Here is a 14,694-nt window from a genome sequence, read left to right on the forward strand (position 1 = left end):
CTGACCTCTCAACATTATGATAAATGTATATATTCATTTACTTCTTAAACTCTCCCTATATATTTTCAGAGTTCAGTGATCCATAAAAGCCAACCCCACCAAAGGGCAATAATCGTGTGAATAAGAATACAACCATCTTCCCTTTTTAAATCAAGAGAAATATAATCCTCTGCGATCATAAAATACTATCTGCCTTTTTAAATGAGAATTTCTGTAGCTACATCGCTGTGAGGATTCTGCTTTCAGGCCCTGGGGCCGGTCTGGCGTTTTAATGGTCTGTTTAGTTCAGTCTCTGTGGAGCATGTGATTGGGCTTTCAGGCCTTGTTTTGAAGCCAGAGTAGTTCATACTCCCTGTTAACAAGGGGTGGTGCTGACCAGCTAGGCCAGTTGCAAGGCATATTTATGTGACAACAGAGGAATCCAAATTGCAAAATGGATCAGAGAGATGATTAGCAAGAACCAAAGATTTTTTTCAGGAAATAGGGGAGACCCAGAGTGTTTGCAGATTTTCATGTCCAAGTCTGTCAGGAGCGGGAGGTGTTTGAACATAACAACGGCTATGCTGGGTCAGACCAATGGTTCAACTAGCCCAGTATCCTGTCTTCCAACAGGGCCAATGTCAAGTGCTTCAGAGGGAATGAACAGAACAGACAGCTTTGGATTTAACTATCTTGAGTAATTTTGTATTGTCTGCAAATGTTGCCATCTCACTGTTTTACCCCTTTTTCCAGATCATTTATGAATATGTTAAATAGGACTGGGCCCAGTACCAATCCCTGGGGGACACCACTATTTACCTCTCTCCATTCTGAAAACTGGCCATTTATTCCTACCCTTTGTTTCCTGTCTTTTAACCAGCTCCTGATCCATGAGAGAATCTTCCCTCTTATCCCATGACTGCTTGCTTTGCTTAAGAGCCTTTGGTGAGAGACCTTGTCAAAGGCTTTCTGAAAGTCCAAGTACACTGTATCCACCGGGTCACCCTTGTCCACGTGTTTGTTGACCCCTTAAAAAAATTCTAATAGATTGGTGAGGTATAATTTCTCTTTACAAAAGCCATATTTACTCTTCCCCAACAAATCATGTTCATCTATGTGTCTGATAATTCTGTTCTTTACTATAATTTCAGCCAATTTGCCCGGTACTGAAGTTAGGCTTACCCATCTGTAATTGCTGGTATCACCTGCAGAGCCTTTTTAAAATATTGGCATCGCATTAGCTATCCTCCAGTCATCTGGTTACAGAAGCTGATTTAAATGATAGATTACATACCACAGTTTGGGTCCATGCATGTCCCTCCCCTGTCCCCAAAAAATCCTTTTATTTATTAACCTTGCATGCATCTTTTTGCAATGTAGAAAGCACATTTTAAAGTTAGGTACCCAATAGAATTTGTACAAAAAGTGGAAAATTTACTAATACATTTGAAAAATAGGTACAATGCCTACAATATTTGGAGGGTATTTTAATATATCAAGAGTTGCAAATACACATTCATGATCCTGGACTGAATATCATCTTGTATTCCCTAAGGTCTTCCTTTCTTGTGTGCTAGTTGGTCATTCTTTCTGTGGCCACGTCTACACTTGAGTTGGAAGTGTAAATTTCAGCTTGGTAGATGTACGTGCATCAGCTTTGATCAAGCTAGAGCACTAAAAATAGCAGAGTAGCCTCAATGGTGCAGGAAGCGGGAGGGGCTAGAGGCTCTGAATACAATCCTGCTCCGGACCCTGGGTACTTGAGTAACTATCCCATGCCACTACAATAGTGCACTGCAGAGCATTGAAACCAAAACTGAGAAGAAAAACTGGGTTTCATGGTATGTGGGTGCTTTCCCCACCTCTTCCACTGACACATTATGTGACCTGAGGCCAGTTCACAGACCTCTCTGCCTCCGTTCATGCATTTGTCAAGGGAAGGTGTGACTAACCTACCTTTGCAAAGTGCTCTGAGTTCCTTCGACAAAAGGATACCTCTAACCCGATATAACGCCACCCGAGATAACACGAATTCAGATATAACGCGGTAAAGCTGTGCTCCGGGGAGGAGGGGGGCTGCGTACTCCAGTGGATCAAATCAAGTTCAATATAATGTGGTTTCACCTATAATACGGTAAGCATTATATTGAGGTGGAGGTGTATGTAAGTGCGACATATAACTGTGATATCTGTGACCATTCAGCTGGGGAGTGATCCTGGGGAGCAAGGAGAATTTCTGGCTGCTTGAATGGCAAGGTGAGGTTTGGGTGGAAATGGTCCCCACACAGGAATCTCCCTCCCTCTTCACTTGATCTGACCTCTTGACATGACCCATCTTTTAGCTGCATGTTCCTGACCCCTCCCTCAGTCCATGAACCAGTAGATGGGAGGCAGGTTGAATTGGGAGAACCTGCAATATGCCAGAAGCAGGGAAGTTGTGGGGGCTGAGCCACAAGTAAACATGTTTAGCTCTCCCTGGTCCGTCCTTAGAGGGAGAGGGAAGGGTGCTGCTTGCCTGGGGAGTGAAAGCAGGAGCCAGGAGGTGGGATGGGGCTTCTGCTGGGCTGGGAAATTAACCTGTGAGTGATTGAGTCCTCTCTAGCCCCTCAGTAAAGGGCATTACAGACAAGGATCCACAGGACTTCTCTGCTCTGAGGAGAGTGACTCATTTGAACAGTAATGACCTCCAGCTTTGGGCACTTCCTGGCAGTTAGAGGAATTGAAAACAGCTGGCCATCAACTTTCAGGAAAAGCCTGGCTTTGGCTGTCATTATTACTGCATTTCACAAATCACAGCTGCATTGTTGGCTCAGTTATTTGCCCCCGTACAAGCCCAGCTGTGAAGGTGCATTGTCAATGTCACAACTGCTGTTACAAATGCTCCACAATTAGTATATGGAGAAAATAAACAATATTTATTCATTAAATCATCACATGTTCAATACTGCAAAATGCATAAGGGTCCTGTGAGAGACACACATACTGGCCCCCTCGCTCATGTTCCTACAACCTCTCTGTCTGCTCTATTCCTCCTGCTTTTCCAGGCCCAGCAGAGGGGAGGAACTGGCTGCAGCAGGGTCAGTACCACAGCAGGGGGGTTGAGCTGCGGCTGGGGATACCAGCTTGTGGGGGGAAATGGTGGGGGGAGAGGTGGAAAGGGGTGACAGGAGCTATTGAGGAAAAGGTGAGGGGCTACTGGTGGGAAAGGAAGTGGCCAGGAGCCAAGGGAGAAGAAGGGGTTAATATGGAAGAGATATGGGTGACAGGCTAGTAGACAAGACATGAACTATTGTGCCTAGAAATTCCCTGATAAGAGGTTCCCTTCTGGCCGGTGACTGCAAAGTTCCACAGATTGCCTTGATTTCCCCCTAGTTTCCCCCCACAAGCTGCCCCTGATTCCCCACAAACCCTTGCCCCGCACTTTTGAGGGCAAGAAATAAGGCCCTGCATCTCACCTACACCCCGTGATACAGTGAACAATGACCAGGAAAGAGGCCAGTCTAATTTTCTTTTAGAGCAACCACGTGTGCAGGACCAGCCGTGCTATTGCCTCAGCCATTCAGATAGCACTAAATTCTGACTTCAGAGCAGCTCATTCATTTGGGGGAACCAGTATTCCCACTTCATTTCTCCCCGCTTTCCTCCTAGCTCACTCAGCTGCCTGAGGCCCCAGTGCTAGCTTATAGTTGAGGACTAGTGGCAGACTTCAGTGGGACTAATTATTATTATTATTATTTGTATTACCAGAGAGCCTAGGAGCCCCTGCCATAGATCAGGACCCTACTGTGTTGCTTTTGTGGCTAAAGTTCTTCACAGGATCTGGCCCTGGTTTGTTTTTTATAGTAATTTTTCTTAAATCAGTTGCTAAGAATGAGAATGGGGCGTGCAATACTAAGGTTAAAAGGCGTATTGCCCAGGAACAAAGCAACAAGTAGGAGCAATTACCTTTTCTTCAGAGTCTGTCTAGTAACTGTCCTTTCTTCCTTTATTTAAAAATGACTGTTATGGAGCCACCTTTCACTTAGAGTTGTTGGTAATTTCTCTTTAAAAAGCGTATGACCCAAACCAAGATAACAGCAACAAGCAACATCAAACCCAGCACAGTGCAAACAATTCCTGCAACGCTGATCCCACAGGAGAGTGTTACAGTGGACAGCTTAGCACCTGCTAGAGCTTTGGGCTCACAACACACTGTCCCTTCAGGGTCTTCAATTTTATCCATATTCTGCTTGTACCAAGTTATTAAACCAATATTAGAGCAGGTGCATTCCAGTGGATTGTAACTTAAATTGATTATACTCTGGCCGGATAAGTTAGTTAACATGTCACGTGGTATAATATGGATCCTATTATCGGCAAAATTGAGATAGATGCTCTTGAGATTGGAAAAGGCATCTGTGCTGAATGCAATAAGCTTGTTGTGGCTCAGGTCAACGTGCTTTAGCTTCTTGAGGGTGTGAAATGCTTGGTTTTGTACAGCTGTCAGATCACAGAATGATAAAATTAACACCTCTAAACCGGGTACCTGGCGAAAGAGATTTTCATTCGGAATGGTCCCTGACTGAAACGTATTCCCTCTAAGGTTCAACAGGAAAAGGTTTTGCAGCCCCTGTAAAAGGTGCTGAATGTTGGTATCGATATAGGAGTAAGAAAGGTTCAGGACATGCAAGAGATGCAGATTGCGGAAAGGACCCTGGGAAGCATTGATGTGAAGACGTGTAAAAGCTAAATCCAGGAGCTCCAGGTTAGCACCTTCCTTAAAGGCCAAATCTTGGAGCTGAAGCTGTTTGTTGTAGCTCAGATTCAGGTGCTGTAATCCACTCAGGCCTTTTAGCTGGTTGCTGCAGCAGTCTAAATTTTCTATGCAACTGTGGCTTAAATCCAGGTGTTGAAGCTTTGACAGTGTTTCTAAACAGCCAGAGCCTAAATCCAGATTCTCAGCATTTTCTCTGATATACAGGTGGGTGAGAGAGGGGAAGGCGGTGGAGCTAATGTTGCAAATGTGCTTAAAGGCGTTCCTATTGAGAATTAATTCTTCCAACATGTTCATGCCACTGATGTCAGGAGGTAACACACTGATGTAGGTATGAGTCAGATCCAGCCTTTGAAGTTTGTTCAAACACTGAAATGTGGCAGCAGTCAAATGAAGGAAATGCCGCTTTTGCAGACTGATATCCACCACAGAGATATTGCACAGGTTCCGTAGCATAGTAGGGTTTATGGGAATCCCATCTTCTGCATCCTCAAATGTCCCCAACCAAAGAGTATGGGTTCTGGTATCCTGCATCCCTGCTAAAACCACAGAAATGTCAATGCAACCTCCAAAGTCCAAGCTGTAAAATAAATTGGACTGGAACGCCCCAGCTTCAATGTGCATAATATCATTGCCCTTCAAGATCAGAGTTAAATTCTTTGTCTGCAGCAGAATATCTGTGTCTTTTGCTGCTATTCTTTGTATGTTGTTCATTTGAAAATCAAGGTATTTGAGGTTTCTGGTGGGAAAGCTTGGAGGGAACTTCAGTGAGGAGATGTGATTGCTGCCCAAGTCAAAAGTCTCTAAATTATCCAGATTCTGCATTGGAATAAATGCTAAACTGGTTAGACCTGTCTGAGTTAAGACGAGATGCTTCAGAGACTGCGGGCCAACAAATGCTGTGTCAGCCAGAAACAAGAGTAGATTTCCAGTCAAGACAATAATGTTCAGATGAGCATTGCTTTGAAAGGCACCTTCGTACACCCAGTTAATCTGACACCTTGAAAAGAACAGAATAATCCAATCATATTACTAATAAATCAAGCTGATAAAATTTTCCCATTATTACACGGTCATTTAAAAACAACAATCGAAATGCAATCTCACGTACAAAGAAAGCCCAATGAACTATGGTCATCTTTGACTTAAAAGCTATTATTCTTTGCTGGCAGTATATAGCTGATATTCAGAAGCCCCTGTGTTTTAAATTCAGATAAGAAGAGGCCATAATGGGAAGTGAAAACTGTCTAGGGCTGGCTGGGTGTGGAGGTCCTGACTGTGACGTTGTTTATGAAAGTCACACAGAGACCTGCTAAGCAAGGGGAGTTTCCCATTGCCTTCCCTAATCAACGCAATCAAAATCTTATCCCTATAATAAGGGCACTTCTTACAAGGCTAGAATCTCCTTCTGCCCATATTTCATGAATGATATTTTCATGGAAAAGCAGGTGAGATGTTTCCTACAGCAAATTTGTTGGTGCTAACATAAATAATAGGATGTGAAGGTTTCACCCATTCCTGCAAATGGTCCAATAACTCCAGGCCTTAACAGGAGAGAGCCCAGAAAAAAGCTATTTCCAAATAACTAGGCATTCTTAATTGGCAAGACAATGCAACAGTTGTCTGCAAGGGTCTCTGAAGGTTCTGCTGCGAAGATGGTTGCCATGGTATACTATGGAAGCCTTCAGTTCTTTATTAGTATTGCAAAAGGTTGAAATAAGGGCATCTAAGCAATGGCAGATTCAAAATAAGTTATGACTTGTGTGATCAGTGGAAGTGACAAAGATTTCCAATACCTTGTTAAGTCTAAATATATCAGATTCTTTAGCTTGCTGAAGGTTGAATTGTGAAGGGAAGAAAGCAAATTAAAGCTGAAGTCAAGGGTTTCTGTTGTGGCTGGAAGTCTTTCAGGAATCTCTCTCAGTCCTAAATCTTCACAGCTATAGCTTTTGTTGGCTATAATCTGTGGAAATTAAATACACGGATACAGGCATACTGTGAATGTAAACATGAAGCTCTGACATGCACATTCTACCAAGCAGCTGCCTTAGAAATAAATCATTTAAAAACATAAATCAAAACATATCTTATAGCACTTATAATGCCTGATCACATCCCACTGTATTCCAAAACCTTGAATTAGAACAATGCAAAAATCTAATGTAGAATTGTATTTAAAAACAAACAACCTCCCACCCCTTAAAGATTAAATGCCTGGATAGCAGTGAAGTGAGTGGAGAAAGAGCTCTTAATCCACAGAAACCCAGATGCCTAATGGTGAGGAAACTAAGTTCAATTAAAAAACCCTAAACTGCTGGATTCTGCAAGGACGGAGGTGGGAGTGGGGCGGATCAGCAGCAGGAAAGCAGAACAGGAGCCTATTGCATCATATGAGAGTGTTTTTTGAAATCTTAATATTAACCTGAAATATGCAATCCTGGGACTTCATGGAATGCAGTTTTTAAACCACAGGCTTGGATCTTTTATGCTAATATTACGTGCACATCATTCTGTATTTCATTAACCAAGGACAGTATGAATTATTAATCCCCAGTAAATAAGCCATGGGTCTTGTAACAAGGCTCGCTGTAAAATAAGTCCTAGGGAGTTATGAAGAACTTGCAAAGAGAGCTTGGCTCAGAGTGCGAAAATACTGTTATAACAGAAAATGTCTGCTCAAATAAAAAGGAGCTGAGCTGTGTTTATATTCACAGCAAGGGACTGCTCTGTACATTTAGCTGAAACTGGACAAAAATTAGTATCTGAGAAACTGAGACTTTTAAATTCTTTTTAAAGACTTTTCAGTCTAAGTGGAAATGGAATAACCTGTCTCATATGCAAATGGGAAATACTTATGGTTAACAATGATACTTAGACTGCACCAAGCTTATGCTAATAAAGCAGCTAATAAAGAAATTATTAGGGGGAAAAAAGTTTCGCTGTTTTGTCTGAAGGGACTGGAGAAGATGGGCGCAGTAGAAAGTTACCAGGAGTAAAACAAAAGAGACCAGGTGATCAGCAGCAGTTTAGATGAAGAAACCCACAGATAAGGAGAGCAGACAGGAAAAGGACACATGGGGCAGGAGAGAGCAAAGTCATAGAAGTTGGGTGAGGGCCTTTAGGAGGAAAAGGTCACCCAGCAATATAGCAGCCTCATGGGGCTGGGAGACCCTGCCTGCTTTCCTGGACCCATATGGTCCCGGGACTCTGGACAACTGAAGGGACTTGGACCCCAGCCTAAAGAATGTCCTGGAGTAGTGAGGAAACCGAGGCAGGGACAGGGGTGCTGCAACAATTTTTAGAGTGATGGTGCTGATGATGGAAACCATATATCTGATGTTTGTTATTACTCCTTCAAGCCAAGGGGTGTGGCTGCATCCCCATCACTCCTAGTTCCAGCACCACTGGACAGGGACATGCATTCAGTGCTTATTGCTTTGTATGATCTGTATTCTCCTGTGCATTACATAAGTGTAAAAGGGCATAGAGGTAGAATCATAGAACATCAGGGTTAGAAAGGGACCTCAGGAGGTCATCTAGTCCAACCCCCTGCTCAAAGCAGGACCAATCCCCAACTAAATCATCCCAGCCAGGGCTTTGTCAAGCCTGACCTTAAAAACCTCTGAACACTGTGTGTCTCTGTATGTTAACCACTGCACAACTACTGCGTGCCCCTGAGAGCGGTAAGCTGTGGACCGGAAGCTATGCACCTTCGGGGATGGAGTTCTGGGGGAGGGATGTGTTTGTGGTATCTTGGGAGTCTGCTGGTCTTGGGGGCATCTAGGGCAGGTGGGCTGAAGAGCCCCATTTCTGAGAGACGGTAATAGCCTGAGCCTCAGTAGGCTACAGCATTGGTTCCTCCATTGGCCTCTCTGCCACATTTCCTAGGCACTAAAAGCTTAATGCCCCAGGAGATCCAGTGCAGATAGGCTTGTATTCCCCCCAGAGCAATCCTAGTGGGTGGCCGACAGGCCATGCTCACTAGGATCTGTGACAGAAAGCTATTGATGCAAACCGACTTGTAACAAAACAATTCCTTTTCTTTACAAGTAGAGGGTCCAATTATTCCTAGGTCACTCAAAATTTTCATTACTCCGTAGGAATTTTGCAGGTAATACAAATACGGACAGTAGAACCACAAACAGGAGTTATGAATAATGGGAGATATAAAGAAGTATATAAAATAACCGTAGAGTGACAGCAAATGCATAGCCCCCATGTGCTCTATCCCCAAATTAAATAAGAAGAGAAGTTCTAATTTAGAAGTTCCTAAATGATCACTTAAGGGAAATGTCAAATACAGACCTAAGAAAAACCAATATATTCCAGACTGATGAGAGAAAAACACTGCTTTCATGCACTTCATAATTAACCTGTGGACCTCGCTGCCATAGCTTGTTATTGGGGCAAATGGCTGAGTAAGATTTAAGAAAGAAAAGAAAGCTTTAGCTGCTGATGTAAATGAGAAGCATGCCTGCATTATGCCATTTCAAATAAAATTACAAGAGCAATCAGCCCTCACGCTTCAGGGCAGAAACTGGTCTCCAGATGAAGCAGAGGAAGAAATTCCCCTCACGGTACAGTTTTGCACAATTAGGAGGATTATGGGAGTCATACAACAATAAAGCAAAGAATCTATTGTAGGCCTCTGTGGCACATAATATATGAGGGCAAATCCTGAGAGTCTCTTCCTTCTGCCCCCTCTCCACCCCCTGCAACCAAAAGAACCCTGAGAAGCATCTTGCCTTCATTCTTCCTCCCCGCCCCCTTCCCCTGTCCTTTTAATTTAAAACGAACCAAACCAGACAAAAAGAACTGAGGAGTGCCTGGTATTTCCTTTTATCATTGCTCTGGTTTGGAATCGTATATCTGCTCAGCCTCAACTGCCCACTACATGAAAGCGAATCATCGTCTTGTCTATTTGTACTGGTGTATACAAATTCTTGGATCCAAATGGTAGGAAAGAAACCCCTTAAAACCTGTTCTCTTTTCGGCTCTGATGTCTTGCTGTAGACATGCATGTGAGATTTCAATATGCCCACAGCATTATGAAATGTATAAAACACTGTCAATTTCTGGCAGATACAGAAGAATCCCATATAAAAGAGTCATATTAGTGCCTGAGCAGTATCACGGAGTGTGTCTGAAAAGACCTGCCTTACTTTCCCAGTCTGAGGCTTCCGGGCACCCTCCCCACCCCCCCAGTCAAAAAAAAAAATCTCCCTGCACTTCAAAGTGATCAGATGTTAGCATGCAAATAATCACCAAAGCTTGGTTATTGATTTTCTACATATATATAACACAAGAGAAAGAAATAACTATCACTCACCTCAGTGCACATCGTATCTACAGGCTCAGATACTTCGCAGCTAACACAGAAAAGCCCCATCAAAATCAACCAATATATCTGGCAAGCCATTAAGGCATTAGATGGCTTCTAAACTCAGATTATCTTGTGGACTCTTCTCTTAATGGAAGCAAAACAGGACAGCAAAACCAAGATAAACTGAAACAGCCTGCTAGAAATCAATTAAATGGCAAAGGCAGAAAAAGAAAAAAAAAAGTTTGATAAACCTCTCAGGCTTAGCATGGTGAAATCACAATCACAGCTTGAAAGGGGAAGTTCCCTGTTTTAAATATAGTCATTCAAATGACTGATACAGCAGTGATGGCTTGTGGGCCCAGAGCTTATCTAGAAAATGAAAATGGAGGGATCCAGTCAGGACAAACCTATGACTAATACTGATCTTGTTTATATGGGTATAAATAATAATTAGCTCTTATAGAGTATTTTGCATCAGCAGCGCTCAAAACATTTTACAAAGGTCAGTAGCTTTATTCCCATTTTACAAAGGGGGAAATAGAGACACAGTGTGAGAGTGACTGCCTGTGGTTGCACAACAGGCCAGAGGCAGTATCAGAACCCAGATCTTCCATGTCCTTGTCCAGTGTGCTATCCACAAGACCATTCTATAAATCATGAATAGCTACATTGAAGTCAGTGGTGTTACACCAAAGTAAAGGAGGCATCAGAGCAGAAATAGTCTCCTAGAAAAAGGAATCAGGAGGTTTAGGATTGTGTTTTTCACCACTAAATAATTTCACATGAGTGGGGTTCTTTTATTTTAACCTTCCAGAGATCTTATGTCTCTTCCATATCCAATAAAGGGTGCTGTATCAGTCATGAGGGTCAGGAAAGTCTATGAAAGGATGAAATTGTTTGGTATTTGAATTTTTGCCAACCCCCCACCTCCCCCCACACTTTCTGCAAGAACCCCTCCCCAGATTTTCAAATCTGCTCTAGTACGGACTAAAATATTGAAACCTGGATGCCTAAAATTAGGCTTCTAAATCACTATTTAAGCTCTTCACTATGAGAGGCCTGATTTACAGAAGTGCTGAGCACTGCCACATACTCAGCACTGAACTCAATGGGGAGCTGCAGGTGCGCAGCACCTTTGAAATTCAGATCATTGTTATTTGAATACTTTAGTGTGGAGTTAGAGACTGAAAAGGTTTTAATGAACAGCTGGAGTGGGCCTATTGCTTACACCAGGGGAGGAGCGGAATTTACTAGGGAGATGCTAAGGCAGATGGGGAACCAACCCAGAAGAGAAATAGTTTTGAAGTCTCTGGTCTCCCTGGGAAAGGAACCATGGAGGAGCTGGGGGAGGCGACTTATATCCTGGGACGGGCCCAAGGGTAGAGGGTAACAGGGGCAAAGGACACTCTTGAAGCAGGCCTGGGAGAAGACCGACACCACAGCCAGACAGCCCGGGGTAGACCAGGGACAAGGTCAGACCCAGCCTGGAGAGAATCAGGCTCGGAGATGGACTCCCGGGGAGAAGATCTGAAGGTCAGTGGTATGGCAGGAGCTAGACATCTAGGGAGAAAGCCCTGAGGAAAAAGCTCTGCAGAGCCCAGGAGGAGGTGAAGAGTCTCTCAAGGACTGAGCTCAGAAGAATTTACATTCCTATGCAGGGCCGACGAGAGAGGGCGGAAGCCGGTACAAATTACCAGGGCCCAGTGGTCCAGAAGGGGGCCCGGGGCCTGGCTTCATCAACCCTGTTTAGCTGGTCCGCCCTTGCTGGGGGGCCCGAAATTTTTTTTTCACCGGGGCCCAAACCCGCTCTCGGTGGCCCTGTTCCTATGCACTTAATTTGGACTTTGGGTACCCTAGAAGGGGTGAGCCTTTATTTAGCAACCTGGCAAGAGGGCCAACTCACCACCGCAGACCATGGAAGTCCCAAGGAGGAGAGCGTGGCAGAGTCGTTGCAGGGTTGAGTCTTGCCATGGAGGGTGCTGTGAGATGAGGCTATCCCAAATGGGGGAGAATGTGCACTTCTCGACTGACCCCCAAAATAAGGGCAGAGGAGGCAGTCATGAATTTGGGGCAATGACGGCAGAACTGTGGGCTAGAAAGGGTGCTGTGGAGGTCATGCTGCCATATGAGGATAAATCAGCCGTGATGTATATATTTTTGAAATTATGATACTGTAGCCATGTGACATATCTAGCCAAGCAGGATTCCCTAGCCAAAGCAATATGTTTGTACTCAGCAGCACTCTGGCCAATTAAGAGAGCCTTTACACATTGAATTACCTTTTAATTCTTCTCCAGATGCCTTATTCCCTCCTTGCTGGCTTTTATAGGAACATTCATCTTTGCACCTGATGCTTTAGTTACCCATCATCACTTGATGTAGACAGAATATCCGTGATCTGCAAACAGGGACACCAGACCATGAGTTTATGGAGGACTGTTGCATTAGGTATAGGATATATTTACAGTATGTTGAGCCTCTTTGTACACTATGGCTGATGTTTTTGACTTGGGATTTGGATACCCGATTCATAGTACATTTTTTATGGAAATTGAGCATCTAAATCCCCCTACACAGCATTTAAAAATCTCAGCCTCTGGGCTTTAGAAACAAACCTGTGACTATGGAAAAAATCCTCTCCAATCTGAGCTGCACAGGACTGAGTTGGTAGATTATTTGAATGATTGCTGCTGTTTGTTTGTTAGGAGAGAACAATACTCAGCCCTGTACAAGACGCTCTGTACAAGACACCCTGTACAAGGTGCAGAATGGTTGCTGCCAAGAAGTTTACAGTCTAACCAGCCAGATAACATCTATCAGACCTGAATGCACAGAGAGATCTAGCAGAAGGTTTTATCTGAGAGGAATTTTGGCTGTTTTATAGAGTGGCGTGACAGTACTTCACTTTCATTGCGCAGCATTGCTGGGTATTGCAGAACTGAATTTGAGGAAGCATTGCCAATCAAAAGGGTGACTTCTGTACTGTTGTCAGCCATTTCTTCCATGATTACTCACAGTAGGCGGACCTTGTGTGTGTTGCTACTAGACAGTCCAGGCTGAATACGTTCAGCCTGTCTGCTGGCAAGCCACAGAGAGTGACAGAGCAGAAACTACAGTTAACAATCTGCTTTGCATTTAGTACAACCAGGTCTAAATCTCTTCTCTCCCATGAGGAACACTGCTGAGGCTCAGTGGAATAGAAAAAGGGCTACAGGGGTCTTGGGCAGTTTGGAAGAAGGGATAAAGATTAGTGGGGGTGGGGGAGGAAGCTTCGGTGAAATTCATTGATAGAGAGAAGGGGCACGGTGGCTGCATTTAAAATAAAATGAACGTGCAGTATTGCCCCCCAGCCCTTGCCTTCTGAGGAGTGAAGGACAGAGCCTTCTGAGGAGTCAGTTTGAGATTTTGCACATTTTACTACTGCTGAACCAGCAGGCTGGCCCCCAGTTGTCCTTGGCTGTTGCCTGCTGCTTGGCTGAAAAGCTAAAGCATTTCCCCTTTTAATAGTGTTTCTCACTGTACAGCCACAGCTGAAAACAAAACGGCACGGCTTGAGATTCATAACATTTTGTGATTACATATAAAAAATCCAAGAATGCAACTAGGAAAAAACCCCAACCAAACTTACTGACATTAGTCCCTGCAACATTGCCTGATCTTCTGGCTTTACACCCTGTGCAACCCCATGGGACCTAACTGACTTTGTTCTCACAAAGCTAACCTGGGCCCATTTCTTTCACTGAGGTTGCATGGGGCGTGAGGGCCGGATTTGGTCTAATAACTGTAGTGGAAAAAACCCTCATATCTAAGTTGGATCTAATCTTTATACCCAAATTGTCCTGCTCTCAGTTGAAACATGTACAGTACATTTGAGACGCAAGTTCTCTGGCTTAGCAAATGGAATTGAGTTGCTTTGAATTACCACTTCACTGTTCCACCTGGCTGTGGTTATGCTCAATTAGAACAAAATATGTTCTCTATTGTTCTTTAAGAAGAAGAAACCAATCTGGCATTCAAGAGAATTGTAGCCAGTGTTTCATTAGCAGTCAGCCCGGGAACAATGTGATCAAAACCTGCTCGGCTGGGAAAGGGGGAGAGGAGAGAGGGTGAAGAGGTGACTGGGGAGAGCTGCAGCATGAGAAGTACCGTGTGACAAACGTAAGCAAGTTGTGGATGAGACATCCTCTTGGAAAGGAGCCCTTCCTCCTTTTGAAATCCTCGTGCTCTTCCTAGGTTGTTATTTCTGTGTTAAAGCCAACAGTGCAGTTGGTGCGTCACAAGACACAGGAGATGTTACAGTCCCTGCCCCGAGGACTTTGCAGCTTCTAAATAAATGGATAACATCGAACATGCTAGGAGACCCAAAGGAGAAGGGCCTTTCTTTCAGTAATTTTGCTAACATGAAGTCAGTGTTTGTGAGCTTGGAAGAGGGATTTGAACATAGAGAGGGTGGATGCTCTGCCTCGGAAGGGAATTTCAGGCATATTCGGGGGACTGGGAGCAGGCCACTGTAAAAACACATCCAAGATGGACAGTTTGGCTTAATTAAGAAATGGGAGTAATGTTAGGCCAGTGCTGAGCACTTTAGAAAATGCCTCCGTGCAGCACAATCTGTTCTGTAAGCTGTGCCTGGTAGCAG

The 14,694-nt window shown here is 43.9% G+C and overlaps 1 protein-coding gene across 1 annotated transcript; it reads right to left on the bottom strand.

Annotated features, from left to right (window-relative positions):
* Positions 1 to 1,469: 1,469 nt before the first annotated feature.
* Positions 1,470 to 10,301, bottom strand: CD180 (CD180 molecule). Its single transcript, XM_039543002.1, has 3 exons — positions 10,062 to 10,301; positions 6,529 to 6,695; positions 1,470 to 5,732 (listed from the first exon to the last, which is right to left on the bottom strand). The coding sequence occupies exons 1-3, from the start codon at positions 10,149 to 10,151 to the stop codon at positions 4,001 to 4,003; spliced, it is 1,989 nt and encodes a 662-aa protein (XP_039398936.1). The 5' UTR covers positions 10,152 to 10,301; the 3' UTR covers positions 1,470 to 4,000.
* Positions 10,302 to 14,694: the final 4,393 nt, after the last annotated feature.

Source organism: Mauremys reevesii, linkage group 6, assembly GCF_016161935.1.
Source record: "Mauremys reevesii isolate NIE-2019 linkage group 6, ASM1616193v1, whole genome shotgun sequence".
Lineage (NCBI taxonomy): Eukaryota > Metazoa > Chordata > Testudines > Geoemydidae > Mauremys > Mauremys reevesii.

Excerpts from the sequence above, each read along its gene's own strand:
- CD180 (XM_039543002.1), bottom strand. The coding sequence starts at position 10,151 with ATGGCTTGCCAGATATATTGGTTGATTTTGATGGGGCTTTTCTGTGTT. Across the intron at positions 6,696-10,061 it reads TAGATACGATGTGCACTGAG|ATTATAGCCAACAAAAGCTA; the intron begins GTGAGTGATAGT and ends TAATTTCCACAG. Across the intron at positions 5,733-6,528 it reads ATATATTTAGACTTAACAAG|GTGTCAGATTAACTGGGTGT; the intron begins GTATTGGAAATC and ends GTTCTTTTCAAG.